Below are 22,837 nucleotides of genomic sequence, written 5' to 3' on the forward strand. Positions count from 1 at the left end.
CAATAAATAGAATGACATCGAAAACGAGGACTGCGAGGACTGAGTCCATCCTGAGTCACGTGATGTGAGGGGGGCAGACTATTTTAGCCTAAGCCAGCATCGCACATCGTCACGACTCCAGCTCTCGTCAGGATGCTGACATCGCCTGGTTGTGTCCCACTCGGATGTAGGATCAAACTATTTCTAGCTCTCTAAACTTGTACAATGTCGCCTTTGTGTCATGTCAGACATGTTCTTAAAGGCTAAAATCGTAAAAAGGCATAAATTTAGAAAATATTCCGGAAACAGACCGCTTCACGTATCTTGGGAAAATTATCAGCAAGGACGGTGGAGCGGATGATGACATCAAAAGCCGGATCAACAAGGCCAGGCATGCTTTCAACAGCCTACATCTGGAACTCCCGAGCATTATCCTTCAGCAGCAAGACCCGCATCTTCAACACAAATGTGAAGACTGTCCTACTGTATGCTTCTGAAATCTGGAGAGCGACAAACACCATCAACAACAAGCTCCAGACCTTTACAAACCGATGCCTACTCCATATTCTGGGAATACCATGGCCTGAAAAGATCTCCAACAGCAGCCTGTGGAAAAGAACCAACCAGAATGCTTCTAGCCAAGACATCAAAAAGCGCAAATGTGGCACAAACCTGCTGACACCATTGCCAGGCGGGCACTTGAATGGAACCCTCAGGGTAAGAGGAGAGTTGGGAGACCAAAGCAGACTTGCAAAAGAACAGTAGAGAGCGAGGCAAGGGACGTGGGAACCACATGGGGCTGACTGAGGTGGCTCCCCTATACCAGGTCCGCTGGCGAGGTGTTGTTGTGGTCCTATTCTCCCTGAGGAGTAACAAGGAATAAACAAAAATTAACTAAGGACCTTGTGTATTAAAAGCAAAGAGCTAAATACAACTGTATGTTTAAAGCTGGCAGCTCAGTACAATTGTACCCGTAATAAAACGACGAGAAAAATACAGGGACTGTGATGTACACGGATTTTTCTTAGCTGTGTCGCCGAGTCTTCAAACATTGTGTGTAGGCGACTACGTCGATGAAGTTGAACAGTAACTGATTGTGTTCTCTAGTTGCTGTCGCTTAATATCCGGTTTCTATATAACTTATACGCATTAGTGAGGACGAATGGTTACCAGCCATTAATCACGTGACTGTCACGCTAGTGTCTGTGAAGATGTTTGTCCGTTTGTAGTTTCCTGACCACTCGTCATGTAGACAAAGTGTCGTTGTGTAACACAAGTCTGTAGGTGAGGGCACGTGCAGCGTTCACACAACGTCCCTGTTGTGGTCATCACTTGTCTCTCCACACTCTAGTCTAGACGATTCCTCCAGTTATTTTCTGGCTTCAAACTGTTCCATGTACTAAGCTTGATGCAAGTGGTCCAGTCGCTGACAAGGCTGCTAGGGCTCGTGCTACAAGTAATTAATATTAATTAATAATCTTAATGGTTTTTAATAAATGTTTTTACTAAGCGTTTGAATACTGCTTTTCAATCAGAAAAGCAAACAAGTGAAAGAAAAGAGTTTCACTGTCTAGAAGAACAGAAGTAAAGCCCGTTGTCTACGAGGCTGTCTTTGATGGAGGGATGGACAGAATGTGACATGAGGAGTGGGGATTGTCAGCAGGAGTGTGGACAGACAAACGAGCGCAGAAGCTTCATCTACCCCGGGTACTTACCATTCTCTCGGGCAAGGAAGTTGGCGATTGCTGTGCTCTGTTCATGTCTTTTTCCGTTATACTCTACTCTCGGCGCCTGGCCGAATGGTGCCACTGGAAAAAAGTAGCAGGTTGTTAAGAGCATTTTGTCTAGTTAATATTTTGTGTGAGTGTTGTGTGAGTCGGAGTACATATGTTCACTAAACAATTATCTTTTCATCCATTTCCTTTTGCAACTCACTGTTCTTTGTACAACATAAGCTTCAAGCCTTCTTTCAAAACTATGTATACAGTCTGAATGTCTTTCACGCAGCGGCCTGTAAATCAAATTGGATGATTGTTTTTTGAATGGTTCTCTAAAGTCCTAGTTACAACAACTCACTTCATGTAGTAATCGTCTGAGAAACAAAATAAACTTTCTGGTAAAATCCTCCCTTTCCCGGACTTGAAATTTAAAAGTGCAGTCTCGGCCGCACCTGGCTGATGTCCACGAATAAACTCTTAGGGGAGCCACTCACAAGTTCTGATTCTTATAAGGGGTTGGTGCTGTCTTGTCAGACACTGGCTGACGACCACGAATATATTCTTTTGGGATCAACACACAAGATCCAAAGCGAACACTCAACACACTCCGTCCGCCTCTCGTCCCTTCTCTAGCCGTCTGCTGTCTTCCAAAATCTTTTCTCCGACGTACAATCTAAAATTACGTCATAATATGACGTCGGGTTCTGACGCGAAAGCACGACGCAGCAAACACACTCACCCACTGGTAAGGGCAATAATCCCTGTCTGCCTATTCCTAACACAGTTATCCCGGTTTTCTCGATCATAAGTACCTGAGATATCTAGACGCCTCGATAATTCAACACGTTTCTCTCCATTACTCAAATGTTTTAATGTTTTCAGGGAGTGGTTGTGGTGGTGGTGAGGGTGAGGGTGGTAGTTTGAAGCGGGAACAACCCACTTTAGATATCATCTGATATTCTCGTGTTTTACGACTAATAATAATAATAATAAAAACTAACCCACACACAATCAAACAATTTGGTTTAAAAAAAAAGTAAATGACAAAAAAAGATGCAATCAGTTTTTAACTAAGTTTTTAATATCGCTTAAAGATTGTGAAGAAACCATGCCGACGGCCTTTAATTAAATTTCATTGCTATCGCTGATTGTGACAAGAATAAACAAAATACATTTGAGCTCACGACTGTCACAGTTTATGAGGCAATCAAGAGGCCTGTTCAAGTTGCAGGTACTGACTAGCAAACACTACATGTTTACAAACTGACAACAAGCAACCACACGAACAGAAAACTCGAAATGATGGCGTGTGCGATGTGTCCTCCGCCCTACCTTGTACTCTGTAAAGGTAATAATCACACTCGGGTCGTGACCCTGCTTGCGTTTGGTCGAAAGGAAGTATTTCAAGAGCAGTGCACACAGTTTAAAATGTTTCAATAAACTTGAGTCGTTTATTTTTTTCTACTAATCACAATTTGATAATAATATTGATATTTGGTTTAATTGTCTCTCGTTAAAACTGTATTTCAACATGGCGACATCTTGTGGTTGTGCGAGACAGACTTTGTCCCCCTCGTGGTTTCAGTGTTAATATAAAATAAAGAAGTCTAGCATCACAGCATTAAATTATATCTTTCAGATAAGCAGGGCTGATGAAGTTCCTTTAAAGAGATTTTAGTGTCTGTTAGTGTTAGTGTTAGTGTTAGTGTTAGTGTTAGTGTTAGTGTTAGTGTTAGTGTTAGTGTGTGAGTGTGTGAAAAACAGCCAATCAGTTCTTTTGACTCATGAGCACTAACTCCAATTAACGACGTGGCTCCGATTTTTCACAAACAAAGGAGTGATGCTCATAACAATCCAAATCATTTATAAGTGCACAATCTGGACCCTCCACCTGTCAAAATATAGAAACGCTTTCTTAAAAAGAACACTTCATCATGCATGAAGAAACAGAAAATAAACCAAAGATGATTTCAGCTCAGTCTGGGAGTTGCTATTCCTTTAATTTAATTTTTATTAGTTAGAATAAATTTTTTATGTATTTTTCGAGAAAAGTCCTATGATTGCTGCACTGATTATCACATTAATTGTGATTTTGCATCCTCATCTTTTCTGTTCCCCTCCCCTTCCATCCAGTAACCTCATGAGATGTACTTTTCACAAGTCTTAAAAAGTCATTTGTTTATCTATATGGCGAGGCAGAAATAATTCTGCAGTTCTCACTCAGTATAGAAGCCAATATATAATTCATATAACTAATACAATATGCTATATATAAATATTAAAATATAATCGATATAAATAATAAAGTATCATGGATATAACTATCAAAATATAACTCATATGATTAATATAATTTATTTAACAAATAGAATAGAACTGATATAATTCTTACCACTAAGCAGTTCTGAACGCCCCCGTAATTGTTTGGTTGATTGACTGCCCACGTGTCATTACTTAGACTAAGGTTTGCACCGTTGATCCACTCAAACGTTTTCTTGTCGCCCTTCCAGACTGCTCCGATATCTGCCATTGGTCGAGTTGCTCCAAGGTAGTATGTGTAGTTAGTACCTCCTGTTAGCAAGAAGAAAAATAGTTTAAACAGAAATTTAAGCTCTCGCTTTCTTCTTGTGTGCAATTTTCTCTGTCAGAAATCAGATTTAAAGGAAAGTATCTTCACGGAGAATTAATATAGCCTCTTAAGCAATTAATTTTATTTTGGATTTAAAAAAAAATTATGCTTCCATCGTTACCCCCGATATTGTCTTATTATCCCATGAGGATCTGCTAATGGCTGCATCACATATTAACCATCATTCACACAGGTATATGTGACTAGAGCGGGAAAAAACAAGAAGAGAAATGAAGGTGAAAAATAAAGGCCAGCGTCACCTGGTGTGTTTTTAATAATGTTAAGAACGATTTTCAGTTTGAGAGTCGTGTCGAGCACAACTAGGTCCAGGCCGCGACGAATACATTCATTTCTGCTCTCAGTCCAGGTGGCGTTAAGGTTTGTAACCATGGTGAAACAGAAGTGAATGGAGGCAGAAAAATAAAATCCGTTGTTCACTGGGCACCATTCTGCAGCAAATAAAGTGAACGTTTACACTTGTGAAAGCGCCATGTTTACGAAGAATACCTTCGTAAAGTTTCCTGGTCAACAACAACAACAACAGCCATCATCATCATCATCTTGACACAAGCAATCAGAGAAATTACTACGTAACAGCCTTGCTCTCAAGATTTACCGTTGAGAAGTCTCCAACGGCTGGAATATGGCGACTTGGAGGAAAAGTTGAGCGAGATTCTCGGAAGATCTCGCAGCTCGCATGTTCTCGCCATGTCGTCTGCTGCAAACACCGAGCACCAGTCGAGGACGCTGCACGTGCGAGCGCACGCGATCCGGCTGCGGGAGGACGTCACCAACAGCGTGGTTTGTTGCGTTCCTGTGATGACGTCATTTTCGCGCATGCGCAGCCATGTAATCGAGACGCTGGTGGGCGCCCTGAAAATGTTGATAAAATTAAAACTTTGAAGACAGCTCTTGGCAGTCCTCCTAACCAAAAAAAAAAAAAAAACAAAAACAAAACAACACAAAGGGAATGCCGCTTCTTATAAGTATTTTGTATCCAGTGAATGCTATTCAAAAATTAAAATTTTGGTTTTAAATTACTTTGTATCACACGTAGAAAAGGTCAGATACAGCTCTTTAACAAAGACGATAACCGTACCAAACATGGACAAAATACAGGAAACTGTATGAAGAATAAAGACATTACAAGTTGTTTTTGTTACTTTATTTTTTTATAATTTTTTTATTTGTATTATGTTCTCATGATCATATTTTACAGGCATATCTGAGCATCCTTCTTAATTACAAAGTTTCCATTTTTCACTTTACGTTAGCGTGGTGGAGCAGCATTTTATACATTTTTCTGAAACTCTAGAAAAAGAATCAACTAGTTCTAAATTGGATGAGGGTTTAATTATCACGTTTTCAGAGGCTAGATTACATTATTCTCTATTGACTAATACTCTTTTGCAACAAGGAATTCTGCGTTAGCAATCTTCAGAACAGTTCAGTAAACATTTTTATTGATTCTCTGTTAACAAATTTAAAAGATTTTTGAATAACTGCATTTAAATATTATAAAAGCTTGAGATGATAACCACTATCCCTAAATCGTTCCCTCCTCTCTCTTTCTTTTTGTGAGTAGTAATTATTAAATGCTACAGATTAATGAATTTTAAAAATATTATAATCGGATTCAGTATCATTCCTCCGTAAAAATAACATTTTATTGTTATGACACTTAGAACTGAGTCGTCTTTATTTATAGCCAGTTCAGTCTAACCCTCGAAAACTATTTTTACGGCCTTGGCACTTCATACGTCAACAACCACATCAGAAAAACCATCGATAAAAAGAGAATAAAGAAAGTAGACACCAAGGTATTTTCCTTGGGTACATGCAAATCCTTCATGACAGCCGCGAATGCATTGATCTTTTTGTTTGCTTGACCACTTTCTGATAAAACTTCTGATACCACAACATTGATTTCTATTAAGTAAACAAATGTGAGGAAGAATATTGAAGGTTTTGGAGGACTCTAGAGACCACTGTCCAAACTGTCAAGACTATTTGTCTAAAACATTGTAAGGTTAAACATACAGAACAATCGAGAGCTGGCCGTCGAAGGAACAAAGCCATATGATTATTGAAAATCAGATTATTAGATTCCAATTAGACAAAAGAATGTTTGTGAGAACCTTTTAATTGTCTTGTTATGTTCATAATAAACTCCAGGAACATTCATGCACTTTTTTTACAATGTAAATGGTTTTTTTACATTTGAATAGTAAGACTATTCCTTCCAGAGTTTGAATGCCATGAGCCAAATCACCAGTTAGTTACAGACCTCATCTCAATTACTTGAGAATAAAGTCCTGCCAGACGAGATTATTTAGAAACCTTAGTCACTCCTGCAATACAATCATTTTATTATTGTTGAACACACCGACAGTCATTTCCATTCATTTCGCTAAATCTTCTGTGTCACAATTAGATATTTGTCGCAAATACTCAGATGCACAAACATTGCAGAAAAATTTTTAATGCTTAGGCTTTGCCAATGTCCATTGATGTAATGTTTTTACGTGTGTTTCACAATTCTATCTCTGTGTCTTGCTGCATGAGTTAACTTAAATAAACCTTTTGAGTTTACTTAGCTGGTTATCATCTTGATTTTCATAGGCAATTTGGTCTGCTGAATAAAATAATCTCTGAGGGCATTAACATGAGCCAGAAATTTTGATTGAAATGAAAAAGCGATAAAACCCACCCACCTCCCCCCAAAAAAGAAAAAAATCTAATGAACCTCTTTGAAAAAGAATAGTAGCTATAAACAGACGGCCATTAATAATTAGTGTCCTGATAATTAACTCATTTTTTGTAGTTACTTTATAGCAAATTCCGTTAACTCTTATAGTTTCAATTTTCAAAGTAAACAGTAATACCAACACGGGTTTTAAGAAGGCAATATACTTACAGACAAACAATAGCCAAAGTGAGGGAAAGTCCATCCATCTTTAGATGACAGAGAGCAGTGCGTCCAGTCCCAGTCTTGGCGAGAATAAAAGGCTCGAGACATTCACGCAGCATTTATAGGGATGGACGTTCGCGCCGAGCAGTCCAGCTTCGATCAATGTACTTCGATCAATTTATAGTCTGAGATCGAGACCGATTCAGATGAAAGTGACTATGTTTATCTATATTTTTCTCGTGGCCCACAAAGAAAAAAAAAGCTGAAAAAAGGACTTTTTAAAGACTGTATTTTCCCGATCCGAAAAACTCGATGAAATAGTGTATTTTTGCTTTCCAACGGAAATCCAATTGAATCCAACAAGATATTTAGTAAATTCTACCTACCAATTCGTAAATTTAAAAAAATGATTAAGAAGACTAATAATTATTTTTTATGCGTTATTATTTATGTATGATGTAATAACAACTTTTATGCCAATATTTCATGTTAAAGCTCTTTGAGCAAGTTAGCACCAGGAATATTCACTATAAAAATACTTGTATTAATTATTCTTAGTAAACATCAAAATGCTATATAAGCAAGCCACGATAGCCTTTGTAAAAGTTAAAAAAAATAATTTACGTTTAATTAGGTTTTTTTCGCTTTTTTGTCCTGTCCTTTGATTTACGTTGGCTTGTGTGTCTCCTGTTGTCTTGTACTTGTTGTGCCTTGTATCTGTTTTGGATTGCTCCATGCCTGCTCCAAATTGTATTCCCCAGATGATCACTTCTTACATGAATATCCTTTGTGGCATAGACTTTGTCTTGTTTACAGTTTTTTCGCATGTTGGAAGTACTTGTCTAACTTGTCGGCAATCAGAACCTTGTTTCCAGATGTCTGTAATTTTCTCGTCTTATGAACCTACTTGTACGATGTTGATTTGTGGGCTGCAGAGTGGGGCTTGTATGTGAACACTGTCCTTCCTCGGCTCAGGATATGCAATCCTCTGAATGTAGATGTAAGTTTGAAAAGCATTCATAATCCATTCACCTATAAACGATTATATTTCACACTTTCGCTGCCGTGATGTGCTATCTAGATGATGATGATGATGATGATGATGATGAGGAGGAGGAGGAGGAGGAGGAGGAGGATTTAAAGTTGCTTTATTTGAACTAATAAACCTAACTATAAAGCAAAATTGTTTATAGTGTGTCAGAACTCTAACCTGTCTAATCTGTGTGTTGAGAATTCATTTGTTTTCTTACTTTGCCAGGTAGCTGTTGCCGCCATCAAACAAAAGGTTTCGTTTTTCTAGCGGATAATGATACTGTAAAATGTTTTCACCTGTTTTCCATTAATCTATATTCACCAAACACAATGTAATCTTTTCTTCATGTGAGACCTGTTATAATTGCTATTTGAAACGGTCGTCTGTGTCGAGATCTGTTGAGCGTCTCGGACTACAAAACATTTGCCCTACACTATTCAATCGAACTTCCCGTTTGAATATTTTATTAGACTGCCTCACAACTGTTTGAGTAAGGCACATGAAAGGCTATTCAGACCACTGAATGATGGGAAAAGCTCTTGCTGAATACTGTTCCTCATGTTCCAGTGAATGCGACCAGTCAAGGCATTTGTTGTCGGGTTCAACGGCAGGTCAGACTTAGACAATAGTCTTGCTGACAATAGTCAATAGACAACAGACAATAGTCTTGCTGTTCGCGACCTCACGAGTCCCTAGGGTAAGATGAAAGAACATCTATAAAGGTTTATAGGTGGTGCTACAAGAAAGAATGACAGAGTAAATTAATAATGTACACTACATACGATGACAAAAACAAGATATTTGCTTTGAACACAGTTATTCACTGCAGTAGAAGTAGCGGTGGTGGTCGTGATGATGATGATGATGATGATCGAAGTGGCGTCCAACCCATAGAAGCCTCCTAATAGTACCACAGGAAATAACATATACATTTACAGACACAAAAATTGCTGAGAAATCTCGAAAAGTGCGACACGCAAATAACATTCGTGCACGCGCACGAAACAAATTGATCAGCTCACAAAAGATCAGAAAAAGGTTACATTGTCTCTCTTAACAGTTTTTATTTTCATTTTTTTTTTTTCTAGTGCGTTACTTAACACCTTTTGCTTTCGAAGTGTTCGCCAGCGACCCGTGAACTTTACCAAGCTCTCTCGCATATTGACAGACTTACTGGCAAACACAGGGCGGTCACGTGCCAGCCTCACCTGCTTGTATTTCTCACACGCTCTAGTTGGCTTGTGATACCCTCAGGTGTGTTTCCAAAAGTGGGTTAGGGTGGAAGCTAACACACTGTCGTCACCTTGTGTCGAAGGCAGCATTTCTCATAAAGTTCTGTCAGCAGCTTTGAGCTTGCTTTCGCTTTGGATTCTAGTGTAACCGGAATTTCCCGGAAATGAGGATATTAATTATTTGTAATCTTTGCTGATATCCGCCCTGTTTTGAAGGTGAACCTGCTGTTCTCACTCAGATGTAAGGACATTCAGCCAAAATGTTGAAGAGTTAGTCTGTTTACAAAGTGGAACACCAAACATTGCAAACCGTTGTTGCTCTTGAGAGTTTCTAAAATGTAAGTACCTCAATCTATGTATATAGGTCAGACTGTCTAGAGATATATCTATAAATTTGCATATGTGTGCTAGATTGTACGTTGATTGTAAAAGAAAGGGTCTGGTATTTGTAAACACAATTTATGTAACAAAATGCTGTAAGTTTTTCTTACTAGATAAAAGACGATTACCAGGATATTGAACTGACCATTATTTGATCACTCAAGAAGTGGAGAGAAGATTTCAATCAATGGAAGTTAAATTCATCACATTTAGAGGACAAAAATTATCTAACTCAAGTAAATATTATTAGAGAAGTAACAAAAGAATACTCAGCCCTAATAATTTAGGAAACATTCCTTTGATGGAATTATCAGCATGGATCTAAATTAGAAAAGGATGCAAGGAGGGGGACCCCATCTCACCTTATTCATTTTGTGAGTAGAAATTCTTGCTATGATAAAAAGAAAAAAAACAAATATATAAAATGTATAAAAATGCACAACTCTGAAAGTAAAATAGTACAATATGCAGATGATATAGAACTAACCTTGGAAGATGAGCAAGCTAGCTGAAATTAAAATACTATACAAAATATGGTAAAAGAGACAGTTAACTACATAAGGCAGAGTAGCCATACTTAGGTCCTAAATCTTGTCAAAATTAGTACACCTGTGGCTATTGCGACCTAACCCTTTAGACTATATTATAAAGGGTGTACAGAAATCCATCTTTAGGTTTGTTTGGAATGGAAAAAATGATAAAATTTACAGAAAAATATCCATTAAAAATATCTATTCTGGGGGCATGGGCATACCTGATGTTAGAACTTATATCAATGCAATATAAATCTATCGTGGCTGTGGAAAATAAAGAAAATCAGCCACAGCAGGGGAAAAATATGTCTACACATAAAATAATAGATTAGTTAGACAAACTTGTCCCTGTAGTTTGGCCCTTTATAAATGCAAACAATTTCTAGACAGATGTATTAAAAGAGTACAGGATATTTGGAGAGAGAATAGTGTGTGAGAAAAATAAAAATATTTGCCAGAGCTTATTTTTTGTAATGACAGAACTACGATTGGAAATAAGCCAATTCTTTATAGGAGATCGGTGGAGTAAGAAATATACTTAATTATAAACACTTAATAGATGAAAGAGGAAACTTTCTATCATATCAAGCTGTTAAAAATAAATATGATGTTAACATTAACTTTGTCTCTTTTAATGATTCCATAAATGCCACAAAGACATATAAAAATTTCAATAGAATAAATATAACAGAATTATCTTCTTTTACATAAGACACAAACAGAACTCTAAGAATAATTTGATCAATACAGAAAAGATCAAGACTATTATATATATTATATATTATTATTGCCCTTCGCACCTCAAAAAATATCCATTAAAAATATCTATTCTGGGGGCATGGGCATACCTGATGTTAGAACTTATATCAATGCAATATAAATCTATCGTGGCTGTGGAAAATAAAGAAAATCAGCCACAGCAGGGGAAAAATATGTCTACACATAAAATAATAGATTAGTTAGACAAACTTGTCCCTGTAGTTTGGCCCTTTATAAATGCAAACAATTTCTAGACAGATGTATTAAAAGAGTACAGGATATTTGGAGAGAGAATAGTGTGTGAGAAAAATAAAAATATTTGCCAGAGCTTATTTTTTGTAATGACAGAACTACGATTGGAAATAAGCCAATTCTTTATAGGAGATCGGTGGAGTAAGAAATATACTTAATTATAAACACTTAATAGATGAAAGAGGAAACTTTCTATCATATCAAGCTGTTAAAAATAAATATGATGTTAACATTAACTTTGTCTCTTTTAATGATTCCATAAATGCCACAAAGACATATAAAAATTTCAATAGAATAAATATAACAGAATTATCTTCTTTTACATAAGACACAAACAGAACTCTAAGAATAATTTGATCAATACAGAAAAGATCAAGACTATATTATGATAAAATGATACCTAACACACGTGTGCCGAATTGTTGTTTGAAACGAGATGAACGGATAAACAGAAATATTGATTGGCATGTTATATTAAAACAATGTCTAATAAAAAAGATATTTATTTAAAATAGCTACAAATCAGAGTGCGACATAGAACTCTGGGGACAAAAGTAATGTTATTCCACATAGGACGCTAACTTCCTGGTTATTTGCTAATTTTATGAAGGGAAGCAACTCTAAAGAGCATTTTTTCGAGTTGAATCGATTGCGTCCCATTTAAAATTATTAGTTTTAATCAAACATACATTCATTCAGGACACATGTGCATAATGGCTCTCTTTTTATTTTAAAAAATAGTCCAGTACTTCTTGGCATAGTTCTGTACAAAAAAATATACTGTGTTTTCTGCACATGTCGCGTTTAATTAAAATAATGCAGGACATATAAACCGTGGTGAAAAAAGAATAAAATGGCTGATAATTTACCTTAATGATAGTAACTAAAAAAAAAAAGAGATAAAATAAATTGGGTCGATTGGTCGTGGGTACGCACCCGATGTGAGACAACAAACCTTCATAGTGAATCAATAAGGCGTGTAAACTAAAGCCAATGCCTCTTTGATATTTGAAAAGAAAAGAAAAAAACTATATTTCTGTTTTCTGACGTTTGATTTTCTAGATCCGCATTCCAGCATGGAAACAGTATCTTGTGAGCCACCTGACACAGAGTGCTCGGTGTGTCATAATAATTTCGTCGAGCCCAAGATTTTATTCTGTGGTCATCTCCTGTGCAGGGAGTGTATTGTCTCTATAATAAAGTCAAAAAACCAGAGTAATTGTCCTTTATGTATAAATCCCATCGCAAGCCAGGAGGCACTTAAATCTCAGAGTCCAGAGAGCATTGCCGACTCTCTGCCCACAGATTTTGTCATGGATGCGTTAGTGTTGAGCGTTGACCTGAAGACCCAGAGACCCGTCTGTTGTGGGTGTCGTCGCGAAGAAGCCGACTCCATCTGTCTGCAGTGCCGGGAGATGTTGTGTCCGGCCTGCACCAACGTACACAAAAATTTTTCGATGAGCCGTAGTCACGAAGTGAAGAGTCTAGGGAGTGTAACAGCTGAAAGTCTGGCTGCCAGCCGCATTCCACTGTGTGTTTGCCAAGGCGACAAAATGATGTTTTATTGCGCAAATCATGGGTTTGCTGTTTGCGGCTCATGTGCTCTGAAGACACACAAATCGTGTCCTGAGATGAGCGATCTGGACACCGAAATGAATGCAGCTAAAGAAGCAGTGAAAGACCTAAACGAAACTCTTTCTTCGGCGGAGAAAAAGATGGAAAAAAGCATAAATGAGCTAAACACTTGTCTGATGGGATCGAATTCGTGTGAAAAGCTGTGCAATCGTCTGGTGACGATTTGCAACAAGTATACAAAAACATTAAAGTCTGCTAGCTCGAGAAAAGTCTTAAAGTCAGTGCGCGACGCTAGTTACAACCTTCAAATGCGACTAGCGAGGGTCAAATCCCACGCGAGAATTGTTTCCCGCGCAGGAGCAGTATGTCCACGCCCCGAGCTCATCTACGCCAAGCAAACTTTACAGGACAGGATCAAGACTCTGGACTTCAGCACCACCTGGCCATCAGAGGTCGACACGACGGCCTTCATCGAAATGATGGACTTTAAAAATCTTATCCGACAAGTAAAGTGTGAGCTCACACTACAAGAGGAAAGACCTGATGTAAGAAAACTGTTTATTTCTAAACCTTCTTGTTGGCGTAGTTGTTGGGATAGAGGAGGAGACAAGGATTTATGGCATCTTTCACACAGTTCTTTACTTATGATGATTTTTCTGATTTACATATGTGGAAAGTAGGAGAGATATGGTTTTGTCATTGTCATACTCTTTAAAGGTCACGTTAGGTGACTTTTCATTGGCTGTATTCACTTCAAGAAAATCCATTTTCGTTTTTATACACGCATAGAAATATCGCAGTATATATCTAGAAATATTCACACTGAGATCACTTTAGTCCACAGAGACTCCTAATTAGCCTATGGTCCCATCAATTCTACTGACAACCTCAACACAGCCCTACAATCCTAACATCAGTGTAGCTGACATATTTCTGTTCATGGATTTGTTGTGATGGATAATTTGAGAAAGGAAGGAAGACATCCACTAAGATTTAGAGAAATTGTATCTTGTATAGCTTGGAGTGAGCTTAATAAAAATAACTCTAATAATTTAATAATTAGTTATTAGAAAAAAATGACACTATAGATGTTTAACAATACCATGTTCTTAAATCTCGCAGGAGATAGAACTCGTTTTCCACATGAAGCGCGGCTGCAGTGTGATGCTCGGGCTGAACCAGAAGTTGGCCGTGTGTCAGGGTCCGCATGGAGGTGTTGTGGTGTCACGTGATGCTCTGTTGTCCGATGTTTTATATCAGGTAAAACGAATCCTTCACTGCTTTGACACTGCCGTTAAAGCCAACAATGATAATGATGACGATTGTTGCTGAAAGGATAAAAAATAATGAGACTGTGTCAAATAGTTATTAGTCTTCAAAACAAAATGAATACTTAAAGTCATGGTGCTTTTATTTTCACCAACACCATATAGCTTCCTTCGGTAGGATTTTATTTTTATAAAACTTTTGACCCGACTTAAAGGGTGGTATAAGCAAGAAAAACAACAGAAAATACAGCATTAATTTCTTGATTAGTCTTCTAGAGAAAGCTAAAGCTAACCCAAAGCAATGCATGTGGTATCTGTGAACAAGAGCCATTGCTAGTTTGTCAATGAGCTAAATGTAAACAGATTAAATGGTTATCAAACCGTCGAATGAGTTTTTAATTTATGTCAGTATTTGAAGGCTGTGTAACTATTTTATCTCGTTTTCCAGATATCGATAATGGAAATGAGACGAGATTGGAAATCAGATGATATCAAATTTTGTGGAATAACACAAACATATCCCAACGATTTAAACATTAAACAGCGGATGTGTGAGATGGAGGATGTTCAGACAGCAGACTGGCCAGACAACGTTGTAGGTGACATTGTTATTGTCTGATGGTTCCGTTCTCTCTCTTTCTTTTTCCTTCCCCACACTCTTTTATTCTGTCCCTCCCTCTCTCTCTAATTAATTGTTTTGTTAAGAATAAATGCTTGTAAAATAAAGATAATAGTGATAATTTCGAAGAAAAAAATACAGTAATGGCACTTATTTAGCTCTGAGTTGAAGTCATATATAAAAATTTCATGATAGGTATTTTTTATAGAAATTTAGCTTAAAAAAAAAGACCAAATGCAGTAGCCATTATTCTTGAGCAGAAAAATTAACCACATGTCTATCGCTAACAGCTAAGGCTGTTCCAAAAGTTTTCATTTTGACAAGGACTGAGTGAGAGGATTGTTTGACTGAATTTACTTTCATAATTACAGCATGGTCAAGACTACAGTGGCTAAATTTGTAAAGGCTAATTATAATTTCACATTACTTTTCTTTGAAACCACATACTAATTAGACGTCTCATGCCTTTTAGAGATACGTTAATGACAAAATAGAGTTTTGTCGTTAAAATAATAGTCCAATTTGAATAACAGCAAGGCTTCCAACATGTTAGACCAAGAAAGTATTGTGTGGGCAAAGACTGCATTCTCCAAGATGCTTGGCAGTGAAATGGCTCGTCATCCATAGGGGATGAAAAAGTTACACAATAATTTTTTTCAAAATAATTTACAATAATTCCACATTTAAGATTTTGATTAAGATATTAAATTAGCAAAACACACCCTTTGTCCATTATTATTTAAAAGTTATCAGTCAAATATTACCAACAGATGATTTAGATGACGTGCTAGACGGTAAAACTGCTGAACCTGGTGCATAGATGAGAATGTATGTGTTTTGACAAAATTTGTGCTTCAGGATTTAAATGTTGACACATCAAAGGCCATAGGATTGATGATCGACTCCACCGACAGCCTTCACATTTTTCTCCAAGAACGGGACTTGGGCATCGCCTTAAGAAATGTTCAGCGACCTTGCTACGCCGTTTTTGACCTTGGCATCAACGTGACACAGGTGAGATTCAGTCAGGTAAAAAGCTCGGAACAAACTTTAAAGTATCTTAGTAAAGTGTGTAAAAGCTTAATATGTTGTGGACATAAGAGATAAAAAGATGATCGGATTTCTGTGACAGTTTTGGACAATACCACAGTCTTTGGAAAGTTGGAATTTCTTTTAATTTTTCAATTTTTTTAACTGTTTTTAAATTTCTTTATTTAAGATTAAATTGTTTTGAGAAGTAAATGGAGGAGAAAGTGAGGAAAAAGAGAGAGATGCCTGCCACGTTTTCTACGGTATATCAGGCAGCATTTGTAATAAGCAAATAAACTCTTCTCTAACTATAGGTCTTTCTCAGGAAGTTCAGCAAGAAAGAAAGGCTATATATTTTACTTTTACGATTTGTAATGTGGGCGAAACGAAATCCAAAGCTGCTGTTCTAAAAGTTCTGTTTTGAGACTCTAATAAGTATATGAGAAAAATTAGGCCCTATAAGCATCACCATTTATGAAGAATTGTACAGAGGTGCACGAACAGGTACCTAGCGGGATATTGAACGCTGCAAACTGAAGAGTGGTCCATTCTTCCCAATGGATTTGGCCTAACATCGATTTGCCTACAGCTAAGGAGCGAGTTGACGACAAATTTCAAAGCTTTGTAGTGATATCGGCATCGCTAAAACGTGCTTGTGGTAGATACATTCTTTATCGTCTGATATCATTTATCATCATATCTTATTTATCACACGAGTAGTTACATTTTTTTGTCGTTTGAATTAAATTTATGGAGCTTCATGTGCATTGTTTCTCTTTGCTGTGCAGGTTCTTGCACTTCCTTCAACTGAAATATCAGAAAACATCAGCCAGGACATGGTTTTGACATGATCTTAGTGGGATATATTTACCTTTGCATTTGCCCTCACCTGTATCTTGCCCTTCACCCATCTCCCTTCATGAGCCTTACATACTAGTGTACATAGAAAGGTGGTGTAAGCCAGTGCAGAAACGGCAACCTAACGCTTTCTTAAGTGTTTGTCGTGAGCAGACATCTGCTTAATACAAGTGCTGAACTCATTGGGTCTACACACCTACCATGACACCTCTAGCCATTCTCTTCACTGAAACGTGTCGACAACAGGTGAAGCACAAACTTTAACGTTTGTTCTTCCTAGGTACATTGAAAGTCGTTGCTGATTTTGGAAGAGAAAGTTCTTCAACCTTGTGAGAATTTCGCACTGTAAAAAAGGGGTGTTCTTGGGGAATGTTGGTATTGGGGGGGGGGGCAAGAGACGGGAGGAGGGATGTGTAAGGTGTGTGACATAGGTATCTGTTTTATGGCACTGTAGGTGTTGTCTACTCTTGCTAGTGCGCTCTCCACCTGACTTTATATGGGAAGAAATAACAATTTTTTTTAGATTCAGTTAGAGATAGTATGTGCAGTGGAGGCTGAATGTGGGGACTTGAAGTTTTCTTTAAGAACATTTAGTGTGTTGGATAATAGTTTTATTAAATTTTGACAGGGCCTGTGTACAGGCAGATTTAGTGTTGTCTTTGTCTAAGAATGCGCAAATGTTACAGCTGAATGAGGAGTGCGTGTAGAGGTGTACAAGTTCAGTTTGTGTGTGACATCTTATATACCTTAATATCTCATCAAAAACAATTACATTCATCGCATTGCCATTTTAATTTATAACTTTGTGAAGTATGTAATTTTAAGTAAACTTATTACTAATATACTATGTCACAAAAGTACATCTAGTTTTGAATTGTAATGAACCAAATGCGGCTATTTAAATTTTAAATTCATGGTACAGAGTGCTTTTAGGCCTTTGTGGTCCGCCGTATTTTTTACCTCAGGTGCCTGGCCTTAATTGAAGATGAGGATAATAACGATGTCACAGTTTTTACTTTTAATTTCTTGGAAGTCTCTTTTTTCCCATCAGAAAATAGGTGATGAACTGGTTGTGGGGATGGGGGGGGGGGGGGAGGGAGAGGGAATTAGCACACAGTCGTTTGGTATACAGAAGTTGATACAGTGCAGCAAAAAGCTGGATAATCCAAGATGATTTTCCAAAATGAATAAAACGTATATACAGCAGCTCAGCATGCCAGATCCCAATGAGGAAATGTAGCTACACAATTCTGCCATAATATTCCAGTAAATTCCAGAAAATTCACAGGGCACAGAAACACAGTTGTCACCTCCTTGAAATATGCTAGTATTAGTTTCGTTCTCTCCTCTGCTTTCTACCCCATCTCTTTCTGCTGCTGCTTTCTTCGATGATGTTATCTGAAGCCTCCATGCACCCATTGTTCTTCTGTACAGCTTCTGAAGATAATAAAAATGGAAAATTGGCATTTGTAAATTAAAGAAGGTTAATAGCAGGGCTTCTGCTTACGCAAAAAATTGCGTACAGTACGCATTAAAAGTTCGGAGGACCCCTTCAATTTTCGTCAATGGGGTCCCCTTCAAATTTGGGCCAAGAACAGGGACCCCTTAAAAATCTGAAGAAGGGGTCCCTGGGACCCCAAAGAATTTAGCCTTAGCAGAAGCCCTGTTAATAGGTTTACAGATTAAAACAGACTAAAAGAAGTCTCACACCACACATCTTGTTTACGTTCTATGGTGCTTCTGCTTCTTCCCCAAGTCTTTCTGTTTTCAGGTGTCTTTAATCAAGTTTCACACATGGAAGCACAATTGATTCTGACAAGAGTTAAAAAAAAATTTGAACTGTGGAGCTAGTGATGAAAAATGTCAATTTATTTTATATTAAAATAAGCACTTCTATCAGCACCTCTCCTTTTTGGTTCAAAATATGCATATAAAACAAATCATCTGTAACTTAATAATAATATATACTAGTATTTATACATCATCACTTACTGCATATCATGGTCTGCATCTTTGAAAGCCCCTTGAATGCACAGTTTTCTCCTCTTTGGTCTTTACAGTTATAAAACCTTGTCAGTCAAGATTTGCCGCATGATTCTTTTCAGGCAATCCTTTGCATCCGTACCACCCACACAAGAGAGGCTTTTGATCTGCAAATGCATTAAAAAACAGTAAACACATCTGTCAAAAATATTCCACGTCATAGGCAAGAAAGGGTGTAGTGAAAATATACATGGCTTTGATTATTTGTGCTCACAAAACACCTAGTTAAGTTTGAACCATTCACAAAACGCCCAACATTTACATGCCTACAAAAAACCCAAAACCAGTAGAACCTTTTTTATGCCAAGAGTCTGCGATATTTGTTCAAACATTTAGTTATTGCATTAGCAGGGTCAGACCACATGATGTTGCTAGCCTGAGACTTGGATGTTCTCACTGCATCCCTGCCTTAAACGAATAGGGAAAATAAAAGCTCTTTCACAAAAAGCTGACATCTAATGTTTCATTCTCCAATAACCATAAAAGTTATGAGGCTGAAACCTTTTGAAACTGGATTTACAATTTAACTCTCATAATGAATCATGTTCCAAAATATATGTAAGTTAGATTCACAAGAACTGATCATTCTCAAATGTATTCCCTACAAAAACATAAGGTTTTCAAAAACGTAAAGCTATGCTGTAAAAATTTACGTAAACTACTACAAATTATCATTTCAATAAAGAATTTAACAATGAAATCTGCTTTACATACAAGTAATTTATGAGTCATCATCAAGGCATCCTTGCAGCTCGAACAGCTCCTGCCAGTGTGCTGGAGCAGGTTTGTCTTTGCTTATCAGAGCAGTCAAATGATTCAGCATATCTTTTGCTTCCTGCAGAATCAATTTTAAGTCTTCCCTTGTTTGAGAATGTGGCTGGACTAATGCTGCAATAGCATGAATATAGCACAGTGATTGAAAGTGGACAATTCACTTTTAAATCCTTTGACTATGGGTGAACAAAGCCTATCAATGGTGGTTGTGAATCAGTTAACACTTGTATAACCAACATCATCTGCGACATCAGATTGTGAAAGGGAATTCACAACAAAATGGAATAGGCAAACCAAAAAGTAAAGAAAATAAAGCCATAATATAAACTTTTCTACATTACCTTCGTTAGACACTCCCTGGATACTGCCTTCTAATGCTGCAGTTTGAGGTTTGTCTCCTCTTGTACTCCTTGCAGAGCATCAATGGGGTACTCACGTGATGATGCCAATATTCTGGTGGTTAGTGCATTCACCTGTGGGCATAAAAGGTTGTTTATCGCTTTTGGTTGTACCAAATATTAATAAGAGTGCATTTAAATGACAAGTTTTGAAAATTTAAGAATTTCTTATGTAAAAGATTGAAGAATAAAATAATAAATAATTCCTATGCTATACCAATCTGAATCATAATATCAATATTCCCCTCATGAAAAATTGAAATGAACAGCTGAAAGGATGAACTGGGATTGCTGTGGTTATTGTTAAATGGCCAATCTCATTTCATGGCTCTAGAACACAAAAATTCTAATTACTGGACTCGTACAAATGCCCTATTAACAGCACTCAGGCATTTTCAAAAAATTACAATAATGGGAATCTGTGCTGATTTTGTCAGGTGTTCTCCAAACCTATGAATTCCTTGATCTCTGTTTATTCTAGAATTCAAACAAGAAACATCTGTTGTTTCAAGATTTGCTTTATACTAGCTATTAACAACTGCTTGTCTGACAACCAAATACTCACCTGAAAGGGCAATTTCTTTTCAAGTTATAAAATACTTCATGATTAATGACATGCACTGTTTTACCACACAATACTGTGCAAATTTTACATGAAAAATCAGTCTGTTCACCGAGATCATAGATGTTAATGGTTATATGGCTGTATGTTCCAGTCTGTAACCATAATAAACCCAATGCAAGGTCTATGTGAAAGACACTGACAATATCCCAAAGCTTTTTTTAAAAAATAAATAGGAACAATACTTTTAAACTGTATCAATAGACTGACCAAAACAATATTAACCAGGCTGATGCAACATTCAATCTATGAATATATATATATGACAATGAACAAACAGTATAAAAGTACCCCTTTGAACTCAAAATGCAAACATCATGCAGAGTCGAGGTATACCTATCCGGCAGAGTTCCCTCCTTCACATGTTTTGTCACCTTACTTTGTGGCCAGTCTTCTGCCATCTTTGTGTGCTGAAAAAAAAAATAAACCATCATTCAAGAACCCTTCCCAGAAAAGCTTACTTTTTGTCTTCGTGGGAGTGGGTTAAACTTTTGACTTTATCTGTCATATTTAGTCCACAGATTATGACTGCATATACTTATGTCCTACTTGTATACTCAAGGAATTATGCTGAATGAAGGAAACATAGTGAGCAATTACTGTTCAGCTGACATGATTGTACTGACTGCAATTTACTTCTCTGGTATGCAATGTTATGTTGCCATAGAAATAAAATGGTATTTAAAAAAAAACCATCATCAATAAAGGACATTTTAAGAAAATAAAACACAAACAAATAAAAATCACAACCAAAAATGATTATACAATAAAAGTGGCACTGTTTCACTTTGAGCCATAGATAATGGGACAACAATGAAAAATAAATGCAAGCAGTTAGTACATAACTAGTAATGGTAGTGGTGTCAACACACACACATATACGAAGACATGCATGATTTAATAACAATAGTAATAAATGCAAAATTTATATCGGATCTGTCTTGTTTCTTTCGGTTCTGCTAAATCTGCTTCAACAATTTTATTTACTCTTCTCCGCTTCGTTGAGTAGGACATGATTTGAACTATCAGTTGCCTTACTTAAGGTGACCAGACGTCCCGCATTCGGCGGGACAGTCCCGCTTTTGACCTCGTGTCCCGCCTGAATATCGGGCGGAACGCCCAATGTCCCGCTTTCTGGCTTTCTAGCAAGTCCATCAAATGTCCCGTTTGTCTTTAAAAATAACTTTTTTCGGCTTTTTTTTGACGGTGACGACACCATCATCGGCACGTGTCCCGCTTTCGCCCCCGAAACGTCTGGTCACCTTACCTTACTGTATTAGATTATGTACGAGCGCACTATTCAAAAAGAAAACTTTGTTTGACAAATCTCACCTAATAAGCATACATTAAATCTGTGTTGTACTAGAACACTGTATATAAGCGTTTTACAACCCAATGTTTTTCGCAGTCACGTATCTTAAGCAGCAGAGAAAATTTCGCGCCGCGTGGAATGACGGGAGTACACGCTACAACGGGAATAGGAAATATTTAGTTACGTAGGATAGATGTTTTATAAACTGCAAATGATTTTAAAATATCAAACCTAGTGATAAGAAAACATATAATAAAGTCTTTACAATGTTTTTGTGAGGATTGTCAGTATCGATGCCGCCAAGGTACGCGAATAAAATTTTGAGGTGTTTAAAAAAATATCGTCATCAGCGGGCTTAAAATGAACGCGGCATGAAACACATGAAGTCTATTAACAAATTCCAAGTAGAAAAAGAATTAAGGGGTCTAGTATCAACATTTAATGATCTACTAGAACTCCTAAATTGCTGATATTGACTTCTTCATGTCCAATGTGCTTTCAACATCACTGTCAATCAATGTAGCATCACGTGTTAATAATTCACATGACCCAAATGAAGAAACAGATGTTATTAGTGATATTAATTCTGATGTGGATTCCGATGAAGATGTGGATGCTGTTTAAATAGTTAGGCATAGGTCATTCCACTCAATTGTGTCTTTCCTTCACTGATGCTAAAATTTCATGATGATAAACATAGGTTAGTAAGGGATCTTTGATGTGTGCATGTTGACATAGCCTTGGGCAGATCCACTGAACCTGCAACAGAACAAGTACTGTAATCATGCTGTTGTAGGTTAAGAGACATATGATTAATTTTACATGATTCCACAAAAAATCTTTTGAGTATATGGGGGATTCATTTTTCACACACAAGTATGTCATGGACACTACAAATGTATCCTGTGAAAT

At 37.1% G+C, this 22,837-nt stretch overlaps 2 protein-coding genes and 1 long non-coding RNA gene across 5 annotated transcripts; 1 reads left to right on the forward strand and 2 right to left on the reverse strand.

Annotated features, from left to right (window-relative positions):
• Window positions 1-362: 362 nt before the first annotated feature.
• LOC112575469 lies at window positions 363-7,888 on the reverse strand. 2 transcript variants are annotated; one of them, XM_025257357.1, is made up of 6 exons: window positions 7,862-7,888; window positions 7,244-7,422; window positions 4,943-5,199; window positions 4,587-4,775; window positions 4,090-4,268; window positions 2,768-3,588 (listed from the first exon to the last, which is right to left on the reverse strand). In XM_025257357.1, the coding sequence occupies exons 2-6, from the start codon at window positions 7,354-7,356 to the stop codon at window positions 3,499-3,501; spliced, it is 828 nt and encodes a 275-aa protein (XP_025113142.1). In that variant the 5' UTR covers window positions 7,357-7,422; window positions 7,862-7,888; the 3' UTR covers window positions 2,768-3,498. The 2 variants fall into 2 exon arrangements, with proteins under 2 accessions (XP_025113143.1, XP_025113142.1); XM_025257358.1 differs by lacking the exons at window positions 2,768-3,588; window positions 7,862-7,888 and adding an exon at window positions 363-1,787 and having other exon boundaries at window positions 7,244-7,716.
• A 1,342-nt stretch (window positions 7,889-9,230) lies between these two features.
• On the forward strand, window positions 9,231-16,842 carry LOC112576019 (E3 ubiquitin-protein ligase TRIM33-like). Its single transcript, XM_025258214.1, has 6 exons — window positions 9,231-9,840; window positions 12,490-13,547; window positions 14,125-14,262; window positions 14,719-14,865; window positions 15,748-15,903; window positions 16,707-16,842. The coding sequence occupies exons 2-6, from the start codon at window positions 12,504-12,506 to the stop codon at window positions 16,767-16,769; spliced, it is 1,548 nt and encodes a 515-aa protein (XP_025113999.1). The 5' UTR covers window positions 9,231-9,840; window positions 12,490-12,503; the 3' UTR covers window positions 16,770-16,842.
• Window positions 16,843-18,074: 1,232 nt separating this feature from the next.
• Window positions 18,075-22,069, reverse strand: LOC112576020. Of its 2 annotated transcripts, none has more exons than XR_003101730.1 (6): window positions 21,946-22,069; window positions 20,950-21,023; window positions 19,935-20,066; window positions 19,534-19,707; window positions 18,769-18,926; window positions 18,075-18,213 (listed from the first exon to the last, which is right to left on the reverse strand). It is a non-coding gene; the product is annotated as an uncharacterized LOC112576020 (long non-coding RNA). The 2 variants fall into 2 exon arrangements; XR_003101731.1 differs by having other exon boundaries at window positions 20,905-21,023.
• Between the last annotated feature and the right edge of the window lie 768 nt (window positions 22,070-22,837).

Source organism: Pomacea canaliculata, linkage group LG11, assembly GCF_003073045.1.
Source record: "Pomacea canaliculata isolate SZHN2017 linkage group LG11, ASM307304v1, whole genome shotgun sequence".
Lineage (NCBI taxonomy): Eukaryota > Metazoa > Mollusca > Gastropoda > Architaenioglossa > Ampullariidae > Pomacea > Pomacea canaliculata.